This window comes from Mercenaria mercenaria, chromosome 16 (assembly GCF_021730395.1).
Source record: "Mercenaria mercenaria strain notata chromosome 16, MADL_Memer_1, whole genome shotgun sequence".
In the NCBI taxonomy this organism is placed as follows: domain Eukaryota; kingdom Metazoa; phylum Mollusca; class Bivalvia; order Venerida; family Veneridae; genus Mercenaria; species Mercenaria mercenaria.
Window position 1 is genome coordinate 46140039 of NC_069376.1, and position 19288 is coordinate 46159326.

The following is a 19288-nucleotide window of genomic DNA, read 5'->3' on the forward strand; positions in this document are numbered from 1 at the left end:
TTGCTATCAGTGACTGTGTTTAATATAGTTAAAAGCATTTCAGTCTCCGTGCGAGAGCGGCATTCTCCGGCTGTTGCGGAAACCGGCCGATTAATGCCAAAATAGTATATATACTAGAACACCTGGTCGCATGAAATTTGCCGACCGTTAATATCTCAACTAAAGTCTAGTCCATTTTGAATAGAAGTACAATTTTCGTATACTGGTGGAATAAATTTAATATTTGATATTACATATAAAACAACAGATATATATAAATCGCGTCTTGAGTGCATAAATTTATATTGCACAGTTGAAAAGTCTACGGCTATATATTTTATATGTATTATTACTTGAATCCGTATCATAGTTTATAAAGATAGGTTCAGCATGCTAATGTCAAAACTTGAAGGAAAGTCATTCAATAAGTGTACATCTACCTACAGTTTCAATGCAACGTGTCCATAGCTCATAAAACGCGAGCTATATTTCCCAAAGCTACTAGTTTTGATGTGAACTGGAAACCAGCATTCAGATCCTGGTCTATACAGTGTGACATATTAGAATTTATTTTGAGGTCGTTTGTAAATATAAACGGGTACATGTTGTAAAAAATATAACAGCTAATATAATAATAATATCACGTGGTAAAGGTTCAAGAAGTAAAAGCTGTGTTTATTCCTCTGGTTTTGTCAATGGCACATATATCAAACGTCCAAATTCTTTTAAAATATCTACAGCAACGCATGCGTGTAGCAATCCTTGTTTCCCTAGAAATGTGACATTATCCTTAGTTGAAAACATTCCAAGATGCCAAACATAGGGGTGTGTCTGTATACCAAATGTACCATCACAATAAAATGCTACAAAGTCTTCAAGTTTTAAATCATCCCCTGGCAAAGCAAGAACAACAACAAAACTATCGCCAGTTTTCGGAAAGAAAACTTCCCCACAGTCTGGATGATAAGTGCTTTCCCAAGCCAATACATGCGTCCTTGGTAACGAATGTGTGTTGCTAGACAACGAGCCGTTGTGTATGAAGCCGATTTCATTCTTGCACCCGATCACCTTATCTGCGGTGTACGTGTTGCCTTCCCATTTGTAGTAAATTTCCCCGCTCTCCTCCCCATGAAGAATATCCGTCCCATCTCGTGCCTTCCGCCAACCTGGAATGAGAAAGTGTTACAACAGGCGTGATCAGCTCGATCTCTGCAAAATATTTTACCTAAAATAAGTGCAGGGGCCTCCTTGGCCGGGTGGTTAGGGTCGCTGGCTTCGAATCATTTGCCCCTCACCGATGTAGGTTCGAGCCTCACTCGGGGCGTTGAATTCTTCATGAGAGGAAGCCATCCAGCTGACTTACGGAAGGTCGGTGGTTCTACCCTCGTTCCCACTCGTGATGAAATAATGCACGGAGGGGCACCTTGGGTCTTCCTTCACCATCAAAGCTGGAAAGACGCCATATGACCTATAATTGTGTCGGTGCGACGTTAAACCCAACAAGAAAGATAAAAGTAAAAATACCTTGCACTGGCCATGGCGTCTTTTCAACCTTGACCTTCGCAAAATCTGTTACTATGGTGGCGTATCCCCGTAAGGACTCTTTGGTTGCCATGACGATTGGAATTTTATACGGATCTTCTTTGGCAGTCGACAAGTCTGGTACACGACTCATTTCCTTAGCGAAAAATATTTATAAATAAACACTTATATAGAGATGACTGAAATGAAACACAAAAATCTTATTTTCACACTAAAATATTACAAAAAATTTATAAGGTTATAGACTTTATATAAATGTTAAATATAGAAGAATTTATCTGGTACATGTCGTTATGATGATAATAGAGAAAGAGACGTTGAAAAGCCGGTAGATTTGACATTCTAAATCTAACCCGACTGTGCATATCAGTTTTCAAGATCGCATTTGAACTAAACTGTAAAAAGAAAGTTGATTTACTTACCCACTTTTGAAATGTCTGAACAAACGCTTGATAAACAACAATATGTGCAAGTCAGTAAGTAATTGCTGTTTAAACTAAGTTATATTTCCCGTTCAGCAATGCAGTCAGGATACAAAATACGTTGATTATGCAACATTTCTGTTTACAAAGGACAATGCCCGACCTGACATGACTTTTCACCTCATTTCGGACAACCAGTGACTAAAGGCACGTACACCTATACCGCCTTCTATCATTATGCCCGCTCAAATGTTTCGTCACTCCTATGTTTTTGCAAATGTAACGTTAATCAAAGTACTCTCAACCTTACATTTAATAAACATTTCATCCATAAAAGAAACATACAAAAATAAATGTTCACAATGACTTGGATTTTATTTTGATACTGTGCAGCCCATCCATATGCCCCCCGCCCCCCCCCCCCCACCCTCAACCCCATCCCCTCCGCTCGTATAGGCATGCCGACATAACTCAGTTTCGGTTGCAAACACGAGTCCATATGGACTAATGTTTTGTGCCTCTTACAGATTGACTACCCATCGCCCATTCTAATACTTATACCATTGCAGAACAGAATGAGTGACAGATATACAAAAATCACACAACAATAGTTCAACTTTAGGTAGTGAACCAGTAATTCGACAATGAATTGTCATAGCCTTTCTCGGCAAATTTCGGTCATTCATGTAGCTCATTTGAGCATATAGCAAACAAGAGTGCCAGACTGTCACAAAATACGCCCGTCTAAATATTCAGTTACGTATCACAAGGGTAAAAATGTTGATGTTGTATGCCTTGTTAACACCCCCGACCCCCTCCACACACACACACACACACACACACACACACACACACACACACACACACACAAAGAGTAAGAATGAATCAAAGTATTTGTGAGGTTCCATGTGGGATGACATTAACAATCGGATCAAAACAGTTTGAATAGACAAGGCTAATTTACGCAGATTTCGAGTAATTCAAGGGGCCATAATCCAAGAGCGCCTGGAGCGATTTTGGTAGTAATCGAACTTGGCTGAAACATTATGCCCAAAAACATTGTCACCAAATTTGGTGAAGATTGGATCAAAACTGTTCGACTTACAGAGCGGACATGCTTTTGGACGCCGGCCGCCCGCCAGCCCGCCATGGGTGTTCAGATAATATGCCCCACTCTTTCAGAGACGGGCGTATAAAAAACGAGTATGCAAACGATCGAAATTGCCATTATACGGATCTACTGTCTTGGTCGTGACCGTATTACTGAACACTAATAACCTGTGTTGACCACTTCAAAGTCATTGTTTGAGATTATTACGTTACGCGACAAGATATATGGTCGGGTCAAGCTTACTGTGTCATCGTTCATAAATCTGAACTCGGGGCGTTGAATTCTTCATGTGAGGAAGCCATCCAGCTGGCTTACGGAAGGTCGGTGGTTCTACACAGGTGCCCGCCTTGATGAAATAATGCACGGAGAGGCACCTGGAGTCCTCCTCCACCATCAAAGCTGGAAAGTCGCCTTATGACCTATAGTTATGTTAGTGCGACGTTAAACCCAACAAAAAATATATACATAAATTTGAACAGTTGAAGGACAATGCACCTTTTATACATATATACTATCGTCAGTATCGTGGTGTATTTCTGCCAACCACATACCAACTTATCTATGTAGACAGTTTTCGTTTAAAAAATGTCACATATACAGCTATTATCTGGCAAGTGGCAAACATTGCTTGTTATCCAGATAATTATGTTAACAGGACAAAAGTGACTGTAAGTGCCCATTTCTGCCATCCACATAAATATGTGGTTATTGTGAACGTTTTCTTAATATCCAGTTAATATTCATACCCAAATTGGCGATTAACGGTTACACTTTTCGTCCCATATACGAAATAAATGAGTGTATATCCACCTCGTCCTCAGCCATCGCCCCAAATTTTTTTATGCAACTTATAGATATGACTTATAACATTAAGAAGGGATGATAAATTTGCATATTTATTATGCCCCTTTATGTATTTTCATTCATTCCGTAATGAGTAACTGGTAAAAATCAAGATACCTAGGTAACGTAAGTGAATATGTGGATGGCAGTAATGGGCACCAACAGGCAGTTTTGTTCTGCTAAGATACTTATGTGGATAACACGCAGATTTGTCACTTGCCAGATAATAAATGAAGAAGTGACATCTTTACGGAAAAAAAATCAAGATAAATAAGGGGATATGTGGCTGGCAGAAATATGCCACCATATTAAACCTATTCACTTGTAAACAAGCCTGTTACAGATCTTGGCATAATGACATTAAAGTTATACATGAGAGGGAGTCAGTGTCACAGTTTGTTAAAGGGTTGGACTACAATGACAGCGATCTAGGTTCGATCCACGGTCGCGGCTGATACCCCAACTAGTGTCCAGTGCTGGGTGGTTTACTTAGGTACTGTTTCCTGCAGTATAAGCCTTGACTGGATGCCGAGGTAAATATGGGCTCGGCTGAAAAGAAGATGATCCATCCATTCCAGGTGAGTACTTTCGTCGACTTTACCTTTTTTATTTCCGTACTGTATTCAACTGACTTGATTGCACACTATACTGAGGGGAAGGAAAAAACAATCAATTGAAAGGAACAAGTTCAGAAAACATTATGAATCTAAGTATCAAAACCATTAAAAATAAGATCCTAAAAGTTAAAAACAGAACGATCCGCTTAGACAGTCTTTAACTTGTTTCTACAAATATTCCTCTTCTCATGCCAAACTTCCCTTTAACGTATATTTATTTTAATATACATGTACATGTAAACTTGGACAAAATCGAAACAGAACAAATAGTTCGGGCTGTAACTTCTGGCAAAACTAGATTAAACTCTTTCCCAAAAAACTGCATATATATGGCATTACAAAAGTGGCATTATTACTCATTTATTTATAGTTTTATACAGCAAAAGGTTAGAATCTACAATTATTTCTATTGAGTATACTGTTAATTACCGTTTCATTTATTCAAATTGCATAAATGAAATTTTAACAAATAGCTTTCTAACGTAAACTTTGAAATTTTCATTCTGTCATGTGACATTTATTTACTGATGCGGTTCATTTTGGCGGTTTTATAGGTACAAGTAAGTATTTCCCGAATTCATCAACTGTATCCACTGCTACACATGCGTGTACCGCCCCCTGTTTTCCAAGAAACACAGCCTCGTCGTTAATTGGATAAACCGGCTGATGCCAGATATCTGCATGAATCTGGACACCAAAGCTTCCGTCGAAATAAAAGGCAACAAAATTCTCCATTTTGATATCATCCGTGGGCAAAGCAAGCAAAGCAACAAACGGGTCTTTATTTTTTGGATAGAAAACTTGACCTCCATCCGGGTGGTAATTAGCTTCTCTAACAAGCACGTGTGTCCGGTCCGAAGGTGAAACATTTTTTGGCAGTCTACCAGTTACATAGTCTCCGCCCACAGCATTATTAATAGCCGTGCACTGGTCCCCGACCCACTTATATGAGAAGTCACCGCTGCACTCGCCGGCCATAGTACCAGTACCTGGACACAATTTGCGCCAACCTGAAAATATCGTGAAAAATGAAAATGCAGACAATGAAGCACTCGTCAAATCTCAACACGCAAATTTTAACTGAATTGCGTAGAAAGATATAAAATACGATGTTTTTGTAGAAAAGCGCATGTCTCTCCCATATGCATAGTAGTATAGGCAAGAAGTCAATAGGGAGGGGATAGAAGCGAAAGTCAAAGAGACACTGACCTTCTTGGTATGTTCAATCATTCCAATAAGTTTCAACATTCTGGGTCTAGTGGTTCTCAAGTTATGAATTGGAAACGGGTGTCCATGTTTAGGCTCCTATGACCTTGACCTTTGATCGAATGACCCCAAATCAGTAAGGGTCATCTACTCTGCATGTCCAATCATTCTATGAAGTTTCAACATTCTGGGTCAAGTGGTTTTCAAGTTATTGATTGAAAAGGGTTTTCAATGTTCAGAGACCTGTGACCTTGACCTTAGTTCAAGTGACCCCAAAAACAGTAAGGGTCATCTACTCTTTAAGTCCTATTATCCTATGAAATCTGAAGGTTCAGGGTCAAATTCTTCTCAAGTTATTGATCGGAAACCGTTTTCCATGTTCTGGTCCCTGTGGCCTTAACTTTTGATCAAGTGACCCAAAAAAGCAAAAGGGGTCATCTACTCCACATGTTTAATCATCCTATGAAGTTTCAAACTTCTGGGTCAAGCGGTTCTGAAGTTAGTGATCAGAAACGGTTTTCCATGTTCAGACCCCTGTGACCTTGACCTTTGATCTAGTAACCACAAAATTTAGGGGTCATCTTCTCTGTAAGTCCTATCACCCTATGAAGTTTGAAAGCTGTAGGTCAAATGGTTCTCCAGTTATTGATCGAAAATGAAGTGTGACGGACAAATGACTACTGTGACCTTGATCTTTGATCGAGTGACCCCGAAAACAATAGGGTTCATCGGCTCTGTAAGTCCTATCATCCTATGAAGTTTGAAGGTTCTAGGTCAAAGGTTCTCATGTTATTGACCGAAATGGATTTCCATTCGTCTCTGATCTGTAGTAGATTCTTGCTGTAAATTTATGATTCACTTATCTTGTTCAGTTGATTTATTAATTACTGATACTATTAAAGCATATATACAATCATTGTATGATATAACACATTACAATAAACACACATATGACAAGCTGATATGAGTGAAAGGAAATGGGTTGGATCACAAGTTTTTCCAACATTAATGACGACCCTCCCCTGACAAAATTTAGGTAACATCATAATCGGAGTTGTGTTCAAAATCCCTAAAAATGCTAAATGTTTTATATGCAGCATTTTATACGTAATTTTGAAAGAACTAAAAAAAACAAAAAGGCCATGATAGCCCTAGATCGCGCAACTGAATTTCTAAGCATAAACAAGCTAGAGAGTGTGTAACTTTGGAAGATGCTCCAGTGTCGAAAGTTCCAGGGAAAGTAGAAGTTGACTACGTAAGTGTGACAGATGACCAGCAGTTAAAACTCTATGTGTTTCAAAGGACTTTAAATTTATGTGGAGTAAAGTAAACACAGACCATTGGAAATTTTTAAATGGTATTTCTATATTTACTTCTACTGATCCCTAAATAAAAGCCAGGTGCCTCTATTTGAAGAGGACCTTACAATGATGCTACAGACCAAGTTTGGTGAAGATCCATCAAGCCGTCCATGAGAAGAAGTCATTTAAAGCTACCATGTGCCGGGTGAACCCTTTATATTTGATTCGCTTAAGTTCAAATTTAACATTCTCATTGTTCCTAGAACTAATTGTTGTTATAACATTATTAGGCATGCGCCTAACTTGTGGGTAGCAGACCACTTCAACAATATGCAATATTTGATGTACTTCAATTAATAGATTAATAGATATTAATAAACATACCTTTAACTGGCCATGGGGTGATTTCTACTTTTTCATTTTCGAAGTCTGTGACAATTTTACCATATCCTTTCAACGTGTCTGCCGTTGCCATGACGATAGGAACCAGAAACGGTTCTCCGTACTTTGGATTAAGTGCGTCCTCATAGCTGGCATATCCACTCATTTTGGTCTTAACAGTCAATGGTTATTTTCTCTGAAAACAAAAAATATTGGTTATTTATTTTGCTTCAGATAAGCCACAAAATAGCAAAATATCGTCCTTCAAAGTGGAAAGTTTACACAGATCAGAAATTCTCTTCTATTCATTTCTTCTCCTTTTCATTTCTTTTTATTCTGTGGAGTGTTCTATTCCAAGCTTTCTAATCGAACAAAACTGTAATATTTAAAGATGTGTGTTGTTATGTGTACAATTTCTTGCCCGATAAACAGATAATAAATAAACGGCGGCATTTTTATTCAGGTCTACAGGCTAGTACAATATGAAATAAACAAGATGGAAATGCCAGTCCAGTAAACAAGAAAAATCATGTAACTCGCACAAGATGATTTTTATTTTATTTTAAAGCTTGTGTGTGTATGTAAGTGTGTGTGAGGGAGGAGCAGATATTCGGTAGATCTTTTCTGTTTTTACAGACTGCACAAGTGCATTTAATATTTAAAGATATAAAGATATCATGCAGACTCACTGAATCGCATCGCATTTTTATTTACACTTACTTACTTTTCTAAGCCCTGAAAATTTGACATAATTTGACAAAAATCTATTTCGTGAATTCAAGAAAGTAGGGGTAGTGAATCAGTTCTATATATATGTAGAGCACACAGAACAAGTTTACTGTAATTAGTGGCCTGCAACCTAAAGGTTTAAACAATGACTTGTTAACACAAACAACATATTATTGAAGCTCTAAGTTAGAAAGCACGTAACGAATCGATAATGATTCAATAATGATAATATTACCTCGGTGATCAGTGTACACTAGTAAAGCCAAGGTGTAAGTCTAGGGTACAAAGTACGAATTTACACACGAAGGGAAGTAACTCATAAATACATGCTGATAATGTAGGTTGCATAATACTATCTATTTTCCCTCTTTATTTCAATTATTGTAATCCCACTGTGACCACAGACACATGGAAGTCAAAACATGTTGAATTTTGTAACAAAACATACTCAATATTCAAAATATATGCTGTGTGTTTTAAAAGAATAAAAATGTGGCTGATATTTGGCAGGGGCGGCGAGGGGAGGGGCTTGGCCTCCAAGTGTCGACTGTGAAGTCCTGTGACAGGCGTCAACGCTCACTTTCGGTCGTGCAACGCGGTTTTTATACCGCACTGATTACACCGTATAATGAAAATGAAACCAATGTGGTCGGATGAGGTGAATGATCCGAAACAAAGAAGTTTTGAAGTAAAGTATACTAGAGTACACTAGAGTGCTCTAAAGAACACTAAAGTGATCTAAAGTGCACTAGAGTAGACTTTTATAGAGTACTCTAGAGTACCTTAAACGACTGCTCTAGAGTAATACCAGAGTGCATTAGAGAACACTATAGAGTGCTCTGAAGGACACTACAGTACACTAAAGGAAACTATTTAAAGTGACAATTGACAATTCGGAACGACGCTTGACGCACGGTAAGACAGACAACAATACGACACGACATCACGATATTGCATCGTGTCGCACATCGTGCGTCTACCTAAAACACGTCGGACGACACACTGTGTGTGTGTACATGAGCTAAAGAAGATTCCGTAAATTCCAGCATATGGTTCTATATGTATTTTGTAAAGTGATATAACAGATACAGAATAAATCTTGCAAAAAAATTTGTCCGTAAAGCTGCGCGCTCGTTAACTACATAATCAGTTTACACGAGAAGCGCGAAGCAGTTTATGTTGTCAACATTATATAAAAAAAGATGTCACAGTTCCATAAATTACTGAATGTAGGAAATACCTAAACAACTGTCACTGTGCAATTAAGATGTTGAGTACTTGCATGATATTGTTATGAAGTCGTTTTCATGGGAGTATTTAAGATTTGATTGTTTACATGAAATAATACACGATATAATGCGATACAATGTCAAAATGTCATGTCGTATCGCCGCCCGTCGTATTGTGTGCCTATAGCGTCGTTTCACATTACCGTGCATCATGTCTCGAGGTGTTTTGTATTACTGCGCATTATCTTGACGTGTCGTATTGTCGCACCACTTGAGCTAAAGAGGATTCTGTAGGAATTACTGTGATTTTATTTCTTAAAAATAAAATTGATTAAGTTACTATCTGCATAAAGCAACAACATGACGAAACTTACGGTTTTCCGTTAGGACCATCATCGTTACGCCCGTTCGCCCTGTAGGAGATAGTGCGACAACAGAGAAGACGTGAAGATACGAGAAGATGCAGTATTGACTTCACACTTCCACACCATGTTATCTCATCGTATTTTTGCACTATCGCCTTTTCGAGTCAAGGGCAAATTCACGAAAGTACGATAGTGCGATGTTGATATCGCACTTTCGCATCGTGTTTTTTCTTCTTCGATTTTACATGTTAACTTACCATATCGTGCCTTCGACCTAAGGGCGATATTACAAAAGTAGGACAGTGCGGATACGTATTATCGTGTGTCTTAGCTTAACAGAATTTTCCTTAACAGAACACTGTACTATATATTGAACTTTATTTGCAAGAGACAATTTGTTTGATGCTTACATTTACAACTGCTTAGGAAAAAATATCAGTAGGGCTAATATATAACTTGTAAAATACGATGTTTATATCTAATTTCCCTTAAACTATTAACTACCTCGTTTTGTTCATTTGCTTGTGACAATAATTTAAGCGCTTTAATGCCGCGGAAACTGCATCGTGACACAGCAGCTAAGCCGGTTACTAATCTTTGATACTTTATGGCATAATGTCAGTTACCGCCAATTTACACAGTATGCTTTACAAATGTAGTTACCGCACTTCGTAGTATACAGTTTATTAGTGGCATAGTTGTATTATCTAATTATAATTTCATGACGTTGTAAATAAATGATATATTGCTATATTCGAAGGTCTGCTATGAATTTTATCATTATATTATACGATAAAAACCAAAGCAGCTTTAAACAGAACAAACTTACATTATGTTACAGACATTTTTAGTTTATGTGATTACCTTTATTAGACCATTGTAAGAACTTTAATGTTACTTTTCACTAAGAAACTTTCGCATATCTTTGGATAAAGTTAATAAGACATTACATTATAATATACTGCTGCTATAACAAATTTTAAATAACAAAAATATCAAATTTAACGTTTGGCGGGCTTGAGGGTATATTATAGGCTGCGGATATTAAGATAAGAGAAAATGTTCAAAAGGTTTGACTACTAGTACTATAATCAGTCTAGATAACCAGGTAAAGGAACCTCTTATTTATTTTGTAATGTAAATATAGTCGTAGTAATTGACTAATAGAAGCTGGTAATAAATAACAAATAGTTTGATTAACTAAGCTTATAATGTCAAATACGTAGTCTGAAGAAAATTGTAGTAGATTTGTATTGTCAAATACAGATACCTGTTTTGGTCAATTGGTACATAGCCTGGTAGGTCAATAATGATATGTTAGTAGTCAAGCGTGTGGTATGCAATAATAGCTAGTATTTGTAATATTAAACAAAAGATAGCCTTGAAAAATGTTTATAGATGAACCTTCTTTAGGTTTAGTTGAATTTGTTAAAGGTGCATGAAAGACTATACAAGTTAAGATTTCTGATTCGTTGTTATTTCTAAAATATTGCTGACTTTTAAACACAACATAAATTTAAAAAAGGCGTTTAAGACTGATTTAAAGTTTCTGTTAGAACGTATGGACCATATCAAAATGTTAAATCATTTCATTCCGGTTTGGTTAGAGGTACCAAAAGAAATTTCTCGAACTCCATGACAGTGTCAACACCTACGCATGCGTGTACCGCCCCCTGTTTCCCATAAAACTCAGCCTCATCGTTGATTGGATAAACAGGTTGGTGCCAGACGCCTGTATGCACGTGGACACCGAAGCTTCCATCACAGTAGAAGGCTACAAAACTATCCAAAGTGAGGTCATCTCCTGGTTTCGCAAGAAGCATAACAAAGGGATCTTTATTCTTCGGGTAAAATATTTGACTACCATCAGGGTGATAATTGGCGTCCTTCACAAGCACGTGCGTCCGGTTGCTGGGCGAAACACCGCGTGGCAACTTTCCGGTGACGTAATCACCATTGATGACAGCTTCGTTAACAGCTGTACATACATCTCCCTTCCACTTGTATTTAAAGTCGCCGCTACGTATTCCACCAAGCGCTCCGGTGTCGGGCCAGAGTTTCCGCCACCCTGAAAGTTAAGTTTATGACAAAACAAAAATAACAACCCACAAATTCAATCAACATTCAAGTCGAAATTTTAACGCTCGCTATGCCCAAATACTGAAAATGTTAAAAAATGCGTTAAAAATACAAGAACAAAAATGCAATGCCAAAAGGATAGAGAGACAATGTCTCAAGTTTAGGTTCCAGCAATTTCAAAAGTAGTATCATGTCTCAGTTCATTGTTTAAAAAAAGAATTAGAGAAACAAATTTGCTGGTAGTTAAAGGCAAAAGAGCACCGAGATTGTCGTAATGTGACTAGTGTATGTACCTTGCACTGGCCATGGTGTAATATCAATTTCCTCTGCGTCGAAGTCGGTTACAAGATTTCCAAATCCCTTTAGCGTTTTTTCGGTTGCCATGACGATTGGTACCGGATGTGGGTCACCATATTTTGGATCAAAAGCTTCGTCAAAGTTACCATATTCGCCGTATTCTCCATACACATCCATAACTCCCCTCAAAGTTAAGCTGAATCTACAAGAAATAGTTGCAGCAGTTATATTCCAGTTTGTAAGCTCTTTCTGAGGCATTGGAATGTGTCTAGCTGACATATCACATATCCATTAATATTCAATGCTTAAGTCACACCAAACTGAAAAGCTGTTCATCGCATTTTTTTCTAAGAAAAGAAAAGAAAATAGGAAGAAAACTGGCACAAACTGAAAGCGAAGAAATAACAAGAAGACAAACGGCATAGAGGTAATAATGTTTGGCGCGTGAAAAAAAATTAAACAGGATGTACAGGCAGAAAAGATTTGGATAGGCCTATGCATCTATGAAAACATGATTCATTTGCAAATATGTCAAGCATCAAATTTAAATGATCAATGATAGAAGGTCAATATGGTTTGACGTCCTGTGCCGATAGTATTGGGTCAAACTCCCCCGTAACCCAATAGCACAATATCTGGACACATACACTTAATTTTTACTTTGACAACTGCTGCATCTAAATCTTCCTTACTGTACTGTCTATGCATTTTGTCCCGAAGGCAAAATATATGCAAGGAATAAAACACCTGAAAGCGAGATTCAAAAGCAGTTCTTAAAGTGCAAGCCAGGTACTAAAACCCTGTTTTACACCTAAAAGCAGAAAACATAACAATGCATAACCTTAAACCATAATGTTGACGTATGTACTGAAAGCTGTTGTAACAATCTAAAGATCAGATAATATTAACAATATTATAAACAAAGCAAAAACTTTCTCCGCTTCTCAAGTCAAACTTTAAGGAAATAAAATTGATTTTATAACATATATGAATATAGTTCTACACACACTATTAATTTATATATTTAGAACAAGTTAAATACATTTGATGCGAAATTTCTACAGTAGAACTAAATATATTAAAGATAAATTGTTTTAGTGAACGACTGACACTGCGTTTCTTTAAATAATCTTTTAACTTGAACGCCATTTGTTGAAGGTAATCGAAAATCAAGTTTGACAGATGTTGATACTGAAAAGTGTTCGTGCATAAAACAATAACCACAATGTAAGATTACCAAAAATTTACAAACCTTTAGTAGTTTGTCACTGAGTTACAGAAGCGCTGGTAGAAAACAAACAAACTTTATTAGCAAAATCAGCATACACTATGCCTTTGGCTAATACTTAATTAAAATATACATACACAACTAAAATATACATACACAAGATACATGCCTATGCATCCACAATTTTGTAATGGATACCTAATGATGCATAGGCATGAACCGCACCAGGAAATACAGGTGAATAGTGATGTTATCAAATAATATATAGGCAACATAATTAAACCTGTCTTCTATTATATATATGTGTTATGTTATATATAGGACATTTTACGAATTGCATTGATTAAATATTTGAATTAAAAAGTATTCAAATATTTTCTTGTACTGTATACTACGTTACTGCGAAAAACTTAAAGGGTTAAAAAATTATAACTCAGGTTAGACTGGCTCCCGTTCCTATATGTTTGTTCTTACTTACATAATATATCAGTTTCTCAATTTAGAGGGATATAACTCAAGGTTGTTCTACAGTGAATTTTTTATTGGCCACCTGGTCTCCATAAATGTATGGTTCAGCCATAGATAACATTATGCTATTTTAGAGTTAAATATTTCTAATAAATAATTTTTCTGTATTCGATAAAATAAATAACATGCAGCCAGGAGCCAGGCTAATCCGCCACAAAAGAATGCATACAATAAGAACTATATTGTATCCTAGGAAAAACACCAAATGGTCATATACCTCCCAGGCCCGGTTCCATATTCACCCATTTCAAGTACAATATACCTTTTCTTTACATAACTACAATTGACTACATAAGTACATAAGTACGAGATGTAATGTAGAATTATCATTTTGCCACGTAGCGCTTCGAAACATTAGTGGGAGAGCGTCAGGTTTGGGTGCCAGAAGTCATCGGTTCGCTTACCGGCAGTGTCATACCAAAGACTTTACATAATCCTGCAAATAGCGCCTTCGCTTAGTACCCAGTTTTAACAGGGGAAAAAAAGACTATTCTACCCAAACTAGATTTACACCGAGAATGTAGTAACATGTCATCAGATAAACAGGTGCACAATTACATTCTATGCCCAAATGTTGTAAATTGTTGTGAATTAAGGACACACAACACATAAACAGTTCATAGATGGCTGGTCCGCACACAAAAGACCGTTCTTACCAGTTTATGCTTTGCGTAGTTATTTAAGCAAATAAAAATGTACAATTTTTGACATGTGTTATGACATACACCGGATCCATTTCTGTAGGGTTGACCATATTAGCTGTCATAAGCCGAAAAAGTGGGAAAGCAGCAAAACCAAGAAATGAAATAGAGATTTTAGCAAAGCATTTGATAAACTGAGCCATGAGAAAGTCCTGTTCAAAATGCATTATGGTATATGTGGTGAAACCCTGAAATGGATTATGAGCTTCCCCGACAACCGGCTTCAATCCGTAATCCTAAACGGTACAAGCTCAGGGTCCATGCCTGTCTCTTCTGGAGTTCTACAGGGGTCCCTGCTTGGGCACCTGCTCTTCCTTGCATACATAAATGACCTCCCACAAAATACCCAGCCTAAAGTGCGTCTATTTGCAGATGACACTGCAATATACACAAGTCACTTACCTGTGTCAGACAATCAAATACCTTAGAAAACGACCTTAAAACACTAGAAAAGTAGGATTTCGATTGGGATATGGAATTCAATCCTTCCAAGTGTCAAGTTATCCACGTCACAAGAAGGAAACGTCTTTTTCCCTCATAATACTACCTGCATAATACGCTACTAGAATCTGCCACCTCAGCAAAATAATTTGGCTTGGATATCTCAAACGATTTCTAGTGGGACGCCCACATAAAAAGGTCAACCAAAGAAGGCAAATCAAACATTAGGTTTTCTCCGCAGGAATATAAAGGTTAACTCCGAACCCCTTAATTAAGTTCATGACATACCAGACCCTCGTCATACCACAGCTGGAATATAGCTCCAAAGTCTGGTCTCCATGCACACAAATCCAAATAGACCAAATAGAAGCGGCCCAAAGACGGTAGCGCGTTGGGCTATGTCCTACTTTGGCCGCTCATCCAGTATTACTGACATGCTATACAGTCTAAGATGTCGCAGGCTTAAGATCTCCGGCGCATTGACCGTCCCAACTCTCTCTCTCTCTCTCTCCCTCTCTCTCCCTCCCCCCCCCCCTCTCTCTCTCTCTTAAGTATAAAATCTCCAATTAAACGGTTGCAATCCCCGTGGATGATTATCTTATCCCCCTAGCAAGGCAGCCACGCCATTATCAACCGCTGTTTTTCAGGTTAAAAAATCACTGACAAATTTTCCTTTATCTTTTATTTTATCTCTACAATGCCATTGACACTTCCTCCATTTCTTTCGATTCCATATGGATACCAAAAGTAAGATATACTCAACTGTTGCCTTTATTGCAATGTTATTTCGGCATTTGTCTGGATATTGTTGACTGGTTTATACGCTAACGTTGATTAATTGCATCCAGTTCTTTTGTCGTCAGTTTTCGTGGCCTGTGTTGGATGAATATGGTTTTATCCCCGACATTCTGCACCTTTATCATCAAACGTATTACAAAGTGTTTTAGTCAGAATGATTTATGTTTATAAAAATGTTCAGAGCCTAAAAGTTTTGTTTGAGTCTTTAAAAATGCCAGTAGTATTTTCGTAGCATAGCACCACATACTAGTATAGGATGATGACTATATATATGGAGTGTTTATCTTATGGTACATTCTCTGGGAGTATACTCAAAACTCGATAAGGCCCAACTTGATGATGACGGTTTTCTAAATATTCATCTGCCAACAACAGCACGATCACATCGTGATAAAATTCCTTAAGTAACAGCCGAATTTGTTTAAGTGCACAGCAGTGTTCATGACATTTTATACTGTGAACATACTGCTGATTTAAAAGTTTAGCAAACGCTAGGTGGTCATACATTTCTTTGGTTCAGAATAATGTCAGAATATGGTCAAGCCGAGTACATGTATTAGATTACTTAGATGCTTCCTCACCCGCCCCCCCCCCCCCCCCCCCCCCCCCGAAGTAATTAGATATCATTTCAAGGCTTTTTATAAAATGTAATGGAATGATTTAGATATAACATAAATTATACGAATATGCCATTAGTAACACTGTAACTGGTATTGAAACAAAATTTGATACCTTTAGTCTTTCTGCTGTTTGGGATAATATTCCCCCAGGTATCTCCTGAGACGAGAAATTATGAAGCCCTACAGTGATGTGTTTCAAATGCACTGAACCTTACACATTGATTTTTGGCACTGAACCTTACCATGAAAATTAAAATAAAGTCTTGGGGGTAAATTTACATATTGTTTAAGCACCAGACAGATATCTTTGGGCGTATATTTAAAACAGAAGCATAAATTATAGTTTATGTTAAAAGTGTACATATTCGTGAATGCTATTTAAGCAAAATGCACCGAACCTTATCCTACGATTTTATTCACATTTTCCCTCGATTCGAATCCTGTGACCAACATTCCGGGATAACTACAACAGCTTTTGCTTATCAGCAAAGACTGGTATGTACATGTTTATATACAGGTGATTAAAGAACACAATATTTAGGAAAAACTCAGCTTTACGTTTAGTGCCACCATCTTTGTTGTTTAGATAAGGTTCAGTGCGATTCCCCCCTTGTGGCTGTAAGGCAAATTTGAAAGGTAAAGGCAAAGCACCTACAGGGGTTAGTTAGGGAGGTTGCGTCCCACCCTCTCCCATAGGAGGGTTTGTGGGGGTTCCTCCAAGAAAAAAATGGGATATATGATATGAAAAACACACTTTGGTGCACTGTTTTTATTTGAAATAGAGAAATTACCCTTTCACTCCGCGATCTACCCCGGGTACTTATACCGATTAATGGTTCGTTTGTAAGTATGTGTCTCTCTTGCGGTGGAAGTCTCGGATGCAACACATGACTTACTTTTTGGGAGGTGTATTTATAATATTCTTCTTAATGGAGCTCCTGGTTTATCTCATACGAGTAAAATTAAATGTAAAAATGTTCAAACAATTTTCCCTACAATCAAAGTTCCGTCTAATGTTGTTCTAATGTTGAAAAGGACATTAGTTTTTTTTATAAAAATAATTCTTCTTTCATACAATGACAAGGATGTTGCTAAAAAGACTGGATATCAGTATAACTCACCACAGAGATTAGAGCAGAATGTTTTTAATAAATTGTTTGCGACGTAAAATTAGCATAAAACTTCATTAGGTTAAAAAGAACTTTCAAATAGATATTAAGTAAAGATTACATCTTAAATGATGCTTCAACAGCAATTTCGCGCTTAATATTCTTCCAAATAAGTGAAAATAAACCACACCGTTGTCCATCAATGATATTTTGATAAAAATGAAATACATATAAACTATAATGATAAATCAACGATTTCATCGGTATATTTTTAATCTTAACCATACTTGAAATCAGATAAGGTTTAGAAAAAAATTATATTGTAGGAAATTAAACGTAGGTATGTAAACTTTTCTGTTGAGCATGTAATCAACCCTCAACCTCCCGATCCCCAGGTTCCGTAAATTATTGCCCCGGTTTTAAGTGCGAAATGACAATGGGATGGGTGCGATTCGGGATCTGAATGTTACACGAAAAAAATGCAATCCTTGTGAATGTTTGGAAATAGCTATTGGATGGGTTTTAACAGGCCTATTTTATTACATCTATAGGGGCGTAGCGCAACCAAATCTGAAGCTACTCAGCGGAAGGATGTGGAAAAGGGAATCGCCTTCCGTTTGTGTGGGTCAGTTGAATCTCTCCACGGGAAAAGAATCTGGGAATAGAAAGAGATCTTGTGGCTTCTGGCCAGTATGACCTGCGTAGATCTATAATGCACATGACAGGCACAATGGTCAGCATACTAACATACGCACAGGCATATCGTCATTTTTCGACAATAAACATATAAAAAAAGAAATTCAATAAATAAAATTTGAAGGCTGAGGGGCTGAGGTGTAAGATGAATGAAGATTAAAAGGGAATTTTTGCACATATTTAATGTTGAACCGTGGTAACACCTTTGACCCTCATCCTTGGCTGATACTGCAATACTGGAGCTTATTTAAAACTGAAGAGACATAGTATTACATTATACATGTATTTAAAGCTGTAAGACTTAAAGTGTACTACACGAATATACTTTTTGTAGTATGATAAATACAAGTAGCTACATACATATCCAGTTGATATAAGACGTTGTTTTTTTATCCTGCAATCTTTTGAATTTCCTTTCATTTACAGTATAAAGGTTTCTGTCTGTTTATATTATTCCAACGCATTTAACAAGAGCTTTTTTCTCATTTTATTTTACAAAGCAACTTATGTCCATATTACCAAGTAATGAGATCCAAGCAATTAAAAAGGCAAAAAGACTTACCTTCCGGCATTCATTTCGCTATTTACATTTAAATAAGTTTCATCGGACGTTTTTTTTCCATATTATTGTAGATACTGTTTGTATTAAGCAGTGTTTAGATTATGATGCAAATGTATCTGATAACATATACTCTCATTTTAATACAGTAACTTTTTTGACCGCTTAACTATTTGATAAATCTTTTGAAGATTACTAAAATTTCGTTACTGACGTGTCTGAATCATGAAAGTATCAAATTATGTTAAGCTGTCATCCACTTTTTGTAATAGTGGTAAAACTTTTGTCGATATAAACCAGTATGGTATCATCTACATTTGAGCACGGTGAACATTTACAGTGAAATAAAAGTGCATGTCTACAATAGAAATTATTAAATGAATGACAATTGTGGAATAATTACTAAGCTGTAGGATTAGGAGTACCAAAATCTGCATTAGGTAAATTTAAAATCTATATTCAAGTATATTTACTTTGACCATATCCCAGATCGAGTTTCAGACAAGC

The 19288-nt window shown here is 37.0% G+C and overlaps 3 protein-coding genes across 6 annotated transcripts; all 3 read right to left on the reverse strand.

Annotated features, from left to right (window-relative positions):
* Positions 1-411: 411 nt before the first annotated feature.
* LOC123539639 (uncharacterized) lies at positions 412-1690 on the reverse strand. Its single transcript, XM_045324316.2, has 2 exons — positions 1504-1690; positions 412-1145 (listed from the first exon to the last, which is right to left on the reverse strand). Exons 1-2 carry the CDS (start codon positions 1652-1654, stop codon positions 655-657), a joined length of 642 nt encoding a protein of 213 aa, XP_045180251.1. The 5' UTR covers positions 1655-1690; the 3' UTR covers positions 412-654.
* Positions 1691-4858: 3168 nt separating this feature from the next.
* LOC123540573 (uncharacterized) lies at positions 4859-8484 on the reverse strand. Its single transcript, XM_045325704.2, has 3 exons — positions 8367-8484; positions 7406-7598; positions 4859-5524 (listed from the first exon to the last, which is right to left on the reverse strand). Exons 2-3 carry the CDS (start codon positions 7566-7568, stop codon positions 5049-5051), a joined length of 639 nt encoding a protein of 212 aa, XP_045181639.2. The 5' UTR covers positions 7569-7598; positions 8367-8484; the 3' UTR covers positions 4859-5048.
* A 2696-nt stretch (positions 8485-11180) lies between these two features.
* On the reverse strand, positions 11181-18918 carry LOC123540572 (uncharacterized). 4 transcript variants are annotated; one of them, XM_053526937.1, is made up of 3 exons: positions 18785-18918; positions 12098-12303; positions 11181-11793 (listed from the first exon to the last, which is right to left on the reverse strand). In XM_053526937.1, exons 1-3 carry the CDS (start codon positions 18796-18798, stop codon positions 11315-11317), a joined length of 699 nt encoding a protein of 232 aa, XP_053382912.1. In that variant the 5' UTR covers positions 18799-18918; the 3' UTR covers positions 11181-11314. The 4 variants fall into 4 exon arrangements, with proteins under 4 accessions (XP_053382912.1, XP_045181638.1, XP_045181636.1 ...); XM_045325703.2 differs by lacking the exon at positions 18785-18918 and adding an exon at positions 18583-18740; XM_045325701.2 differs by lacking the exon at positions 18785-18918 and adding an exon at positions 13486-13511.
* Positions 18919-19288: the final 370 nt, after the last annotated feature.

Coding starts and splice junctions, on each gene's coding strand:
- LOC123539639 (XM_045324316.2), bottom strand. CDS start 1,654: ATGAGTCGTGTACCAGACTTGTCGACTGCCAAAGAAGATCCGTATAAA. Junction 1,146..1,503: donor GACGCCATGGCCAGTGCAAG/GTATTTTTACTT, acceptor TTCTCATTCCAG/GTTGGCGGAAGGCACGAGAT.
- LOC123540573 (XM_045325704.2), bottom strand. CDS start 7,568: ATGAGTGGATATGCCAGCTATGAGGACGCACTTAATCCAAAGTACGGA. Junction 5,525..7,405: donor CACCCCATGGCCAGTTAAAG/GTATGTTTATTA, acceptor CGATATTTTCAG/GTTGGCGCAAATTGTGTCCA.
- LOC123540572 (XM_053526937.1), bottom strand. Junction 11,794..12,097: donor TACACCATGGCCAGTGCAAG/GTACATACACTA, acceptor CTTAACTTTCAG/GGTGGCGGAAACTCTGGCCC.